Here is a 6,000-nt window from a genome sequence, read left to right as displayed (position 1 = left end):
CAGAAAAAAAATTAAATATATAACAGCCCTAATTCTGGTAAAAATAGATATGGACTCTAAAAATGTTTTCGCAGCTGAGCAGACAACGGATAGTCACTAAGACCAATCCCGCCAAATCTTGAAAATACATTTGGAGGTTTTAACTAACAAAGTGAAACTAGTTGTGCCGTGGGCCACAAACAACGATAACCTGAAACCCCAGCTGCTGTAGGAGATGAGAGGAGGTTGGTCGGCTTGACTACACTACCTGTTGAACAATTATGAAAGGAGGATTCATGACACACACAAGGGAAAAAAAACCCTGAAGGGTCAAGATGAGTCAAAAATCCCTGTGATACTGCAGCCTCGCCTTTAAAACATGACTATGCACGACAAAGCACTAAACAAAGAAACTTGGCCACACACGAAAGGCAGATCAGCTGGAGTTTAAATTAGACATAACATGTAACCACACCTTAGTGCTGCCGTGATCTCTGGGGCTGCGCAGTTTATCAGTAAAACATTTCTAGGTTACGCCGTATCAAATACACCGCGAACTAATTAGCTTTAGCCAGCTAGCGTCGTGCATTAACCCAATAAACTACATATGTGAGGGTGGATTAAACCCGAGGTCTTTACGGGCGATGTAACCTGGCTAACCTGGCTGAACTAACTACCTAACAATTTACGCAAACTAGCTATCCAGTAAGCTTTTAAAATATTTAATTACTTGCATTGATTTTGGGTTGAAACGTTAAACGGGTAAGATAGCTAACAGTTAAGACTCCCAAACCCTACCCAGCCAGGTATCTAAGATAACTAGCTAACAGTTAAGACGTTTATCTGGCTAGCAGGTTAGCTAATTTAGTTAGCCAGCTATCATATCAGACGAAATAGTGGCTTACGAGTGGCAAGTAAAAGCTAACTAGCATTACTACTACAAATGAAGGATAACCTCAGTGCAAAACAACATATTTCTGCCAAGAACCCAAGAAGCTTTTCACGGACAAAAATAATCAAACTTACACGACTGTCCTCGATATAATCCACGAAACCATCTTTCCCCAGGCCCGGTGAAACTGCAGACGCCAAACCGGGGAGCGTTGGTGAGCTAATAGCTAACGTAGCTAAATTAGCTCGTAGCTGCTATCTTAGCAACTACCGTGGCTGAAGTTCTGTGGCAAGTTCAAAAGTGTTAGCCGCCTAGCTAGCTTGCTAACAGCTTGCTTGGATTCAGATCGCTAATTACATTGTCTTAAAACTAGTTTCTGCAAACTCGACAAGAAAAAAATCCCGACACCTCCTCGCCAGACAGGAATAGCTTTTTCAACTAGTCTTGTTTTGGGGTCTTGAGTTCCTCCGAGCCCCCGACCTAACCGCCGCGGCTGAGGGAAGAGCTAGCAAGGTGCGCACGTTGACGTAAGGAATCATTTGATTTATTGGGTCTGCCCCTTGCTTCGCATGATTGGCCAATATGTTTGTTTGCATGTTATACTGCATAGTGATTGGTTTAAATACAAGTTCGTCAAAGAGTGTCATTGCGGTGACTGGTACATGAATGTGTAAACAAGTCCATCACGTTCAACGAAACCGTTCAAATACGTTTAGTAAAACATCTTACGTATATCAACAAATAAAATAATATTAAAAATGCACAAACGGTGGAACCACTTAGCACACACACTCGTATTCTGAATATGCTTGTTCTGCAACAAATTTGCATTACAAAATTGTACAATTAGTGGAATGGCTACAAAAACAGATTTGTATCAGAGAATTATGGCGTAATGTTTTGTGGATATACAAATACAACAAAGGTTATACTAATCTGCTTAGGTCTACATTTACGTTTTTAAGCGGAACATTACTAGACACCTTAATGTTTAATTTCCCAGTTTATTTGTAGCCTATATGAAAACAATACAGTCTACTTATAATGTATCTATTTATTTATTTAAATTGTAAATTATTGTGTACATAATTTTGGAAAATACAGATTATTCATTATTCTAAAGATGAAAATGATAGGTTCTTGTGCCCAATGTTTTACAATTACAATTTTAAAGTAATTTTACCTTTACAGCAAAAAAAAAAAACCCAAAACCTTCTAAACAAAGAAATTAGTGCCTGCAACTTCAAAATCTCAAATCTCAGCACATTCCCTGTACAAAGCATGAAGTATTCTATGATGCACCTTACCCACTGGGATCCTATGAAACTGAAAGCAATCTCACTTCTACACAAACAGGAGATAAGGAGCAGCAGCTTTCTAACTGATTGAAATACATGCATATAAGGCACACGTTGCGCATAGTGGAACAAGCCTGGCAACAGATGACATCTGTGAATTGTGGCTTCTCCTGCTAATCTTGTTGTTATTCATAGGCATGTCTGTGGTGGAGAGAATTTCCTCCCCCCACTAGAACCTTACCTTCTCTGTTGTAATGCTATGTGGATCTGCACTCAATACTTGCTGACGTTCCAGCAACAGAGAAGGACAAATAAGATAGCATGCAGGTCCATGATGTAAATGACCAGTCATTGCTGCTGTCAATCATCTATTTTTCTTTTAAACATTGAAATATAAAATATGGGAATTTTATGCCATTTGCTCATAGTAAATTGTTATTATTATTTTTAATTCAAACTATGGACTGCTTATAATTAGATAATATCTAATTATTCAGATATCCTAATGTCATTGTAATATTTAACAGTCATACCATGTAGAATATACAACACCTAAACCTATAAACAAATAAATCAGTCGACCAAAATCTCGTTGCCCAGTCACACCGGGAACACTCCAGCTGTTAGCACTGAAAAGACTGAAACGAGCAGGTGCATGTATTGCACTGGTCACTTTGTTCCAGCGCTGGTCTACTATTCTGCATGCAGCAGAGTGTCTTCATGAGCAGACAGGCATAACCTAACAGCCATCTCAGGAGCACTATGATTTGTGATTCTATCAGCAGCATGCCATCTTTCTCCATCTACTGCCCTGACCTGAAGGTGACACAGGGCTGATTGCTTCCAGTGGACATGCTTTACATACAACAGCACGCAACCCCCCCTCCATTCTCACCACTGCACAGCCCACGAGGGCAGACTCTGCGGGTGCAATAAACCTGCAAACATACGACGAACGACTGCCATGAGAAATAATCAATCCGAATTCTTCGCTTGTACGCGCTCCTGTAGTTCAAAGAGCAAAGATAAAATGAATGAGATATTTTCCCTCAGTGATTTAAAGCGAGTGCCATTTTTTATGTTTGTATTAGTCTTGTAGAATATATACATTTCACGAGACATTTTAAGGATACATACCATACCATAAAATATGCTGTTACTTAGCTCATTTCTAGCATTTTGTGTCGTTATTTGCATTGTACTTACAGTACATATCTATCTATCTATCTATCTATCTATCTATCTATCTATCTATCTATCTATATATATATATATATATATATATATATATATATATATATATATATATATATATATATATATATATATATCTATGTTTACACCCGAAACTAGCTAAATCACGTTTCGTAAATTCGTATCACACGTTAACAATAACGCCGAACTGATTTGGATGAAATCTATTAGAAAAAATAAAAAATGACGTATGACATTACTCTGAGAGGTTTTGTCACCACTGCTGCGAGTCGAATACAATAACATCTGAGCACTATTTTCGCCAGCCTGGCGATAGTAGAGCAGCAATCTCTCATTGAGAATAAATCTGTCTGGCGGACGTAGACGTCTCCCTGCTGTGGTGTGACATGTCGTGAGCCACGGACAGCGGAGGGATACCGATCTCTGCCCTGGCAGTGATGTGTTCCAGTGTTCAGTTTCACGGAGCGAGAGCGCGACTATCTGCGGGTGGAGGCTGAAAGAAATTTAAATCCCCCGGGTTGCGGTCGACACGCAAAAGGCAAAATCACCGTCTTTTTTTTCCATTTTTTTTTTCTCTTTTGTTCGATTCGCAGTGTTCATGTAGTAAATGCCCGATCGGTAGGGCGTGGGGGGTTTCTGAAGTTTTCGAGGGTTTCTTCACTCTCCGTGGAAGGCCATGGCGGTGGAAGCGCGGCCGGAGCTGGTTGGGAAGCGGTTCCTGTGCGTGAGCGGGGACGGGCTGCTCGAGCGCGGGGAGCGCGGGGAGCTCGCGGAGCCCGCGCGCTGGCCGTGGCGAGCCGGGGTCATCCGCGCCGTTAGTCACCGAGACAACGACAACCCGGAGCTGACGGTAGGGAATGGTGTTTACGTGTCCCCTGTCCAATATTTACCTCAGAATTCTCTCTGGCTGCAGTCAGAAATTGACACTTCGCTAAAACCCGTAAAAAACCAGTGGAGTCGATGTGTTTCGCGTATTAGAAATATTGAAACTTCACGCTGGTTTAGTGCCGCGTACTCGAGCCTAGCTGCCAGGCTAACTCCTCATACATTTCTGCCAGGTGCTGACTGGAACAGCTAGCTAGCTAGTGAATTAGCCAGCTGTCTTAGCGACCTACCAGCACACACTACACTTATTTTTCGAATTATTAACTAAGCAGTCGGTCGACATCGTCCTAAGAAGAACAATAGCAGTGTTTGGTCACTCGTGGACTGCTTTTTTTTGTAGGCGCCTGGGTTTCTGACTGGAATTAAAGGCTTAAAAGCTCGTTATGGAATATCAAGTTCCGATGAGCACGGCGTTGCTTTGCTAGAATTTCAGCAGACTGCGAAACATGTTTACATTTTGCAAGTTTGTATTTGTAAGCAGTCTGCCAAAATGCAACACATCGATTTTTACTGACTAATAAAATATGGACATTTCTTAAAAAGGTCTGCACTGTTTTTCCTAATTAATAAAACGAACCTTTTGTCTAGTATTGCTTAATTATAATAATAATAATAATAATAATAGTTGTTGTTGTTGTTGTTAGAGCTAACATGTTAGTGTAACCCATTTTTTCTGTGTTGCAACTCCTCTACAAATGGTTTCAATCAGCGAACATGGCAGTTTGAATTTTTAGTCTGTTCCTAATCTTGAAAGGCTTTCCTAAATATAAAGCATTTTTTTAGCTAAGCCGTTTTGTTTTCCAGATGTAGATGCGAGCAATGATGCCATCCTTTGTTTCTCTCGTTTAGCTAGCTATCCATTCATAATGGCAAAAAAAAAAACCCAAAACAAAAACAGAAAGCAGTGGCAATGAGATTTTTTTTGCAGTACAGTGATCAATATATTAAAGTATATTAAAATATTGCTCACTCTGTAACCTGAAATCCTTATTTCCAAATTTATAGCCACTTAAACACCTAAACAACAGGCTTAAACAGTGATGTTCTAAAAATAAAACATATAACGTTCTCATTTTGCTGTGAGATTACACAGGAAAGGATATTCTTGACCTTTCAGATTTCTTCATCGATACAGCAGAAATGCAGACAGTCAGGAAAGTGGCACCCTGCTAGTGATGTACCTGGAGCTCCTGCAGATGGAGATGAGTAGAGAGGACTGTGTGGTGTTGTGGTCACAGGGTCTGTGTGTGTACAGCGTGATGCTGGTTTGTTTTCAGGGACGTGGCCTCAGCTCACTAGCTGCGATGGTGCTAATCAGCAGAAAACTGGGCAGGGGGAGGCGTTTTCCACGATGAACGCCCGTGGCCTGGTTAGGCCCAAAGGTGCGCTTCAGCATCTGCGTTTGCTACGCAGAATAAAAATGCAGTTAAAGTAGGACTTTTCAACAGTGTAATGGAATTATGCTTTAGATACTCTAATATTTGTTCATAAAAATGAAATGACTTCTCAGATGGATTTAATTTAAGATCCAGGTGGCATATTTATGCTTTAAAAAATTCTATTATATCGGCTTCCATGCATGAATTGCAAAAAGTGAGATGTAGTTTTTTGTGTGCTGTTATTAGAAAATAATTTTGAGGTTCAAATCTTTGGGGACTTGGTGTCTTTCTGCAGTTCTTGTAGTTGCAATATTTTTTACCATTTCCAATTGAAACACACACTTGCTCTTGC

General features: G+C 40.3%; 2 protein-coding genes across 5 annotated transcripts in view; one reads left to right on the top strand and one right to left on the bottom strand.

The window, feature by feature from the left end:
* The window catches only part of reep3b (receptor accessory protein 3b), an 18,922-nt gene extending 17,529 nt beyond the window's left edge, over positions 1-1,393 (bottom strand). For both annotated transcript variants that reach the window (XM_027021638.2, XM_027021637.2), the window contains exon 1: positions 1,006-1,393. Coding sequence is in view for 1 of the 2 variants with exons in the window: in XM_027021637.2 (XP_026877438.1) it covers positions 1,006-1,037 (32 nt within the window). In the remaining variant the exon portion in view is untranslated. The remainder of the gene's footprint in view (positions 1-1,005) is intronic.
* Positions 1,394-3,750: 2,357 nt separating this feature from the next.
* jmjd1cb (jumonji domain containing 1Cb) overlaps positions 3,751-6,000 on the top strand; it is an 80,747-nt gene continuing 78,497 nt past the window's right edge. For all 3 annotated transcript variants that reach the window (XM_035533798.1, XM_035533797.1, XM_027021677.2), the window contains exon 1: positions 3,751-4,234. In XM_035533798.1, coding sequence (XP_035389691.1) covers positions 4,061-4,234 — 174 coding nt within the window. In that variant the 5' untranslated portion in view covers positions 3,751-4,060. The remainder of the gene's footprint in view (positions 4,235-6,000) is intronic.

The sequence above is a fragment of the Electrophorus electricus genome, chromosome 14 (genome assembly GCF_013358815.1).
Source record: "Electrophorus electricus isolate fEleEle1 chromosome 14, fEleEle1.pri, whole genome shotgun sequence".
NCBI lineage: Eukaryota > Metazoa > Chordata > Actinopteri > Gymnotiformes > Gymnotidae > Electrophorus > Electrophorus electricus.
Note: the sequence above shows the minus strand (reverse complement) of the source record. Positions and strands in the feature narration are given on the sequence as shown.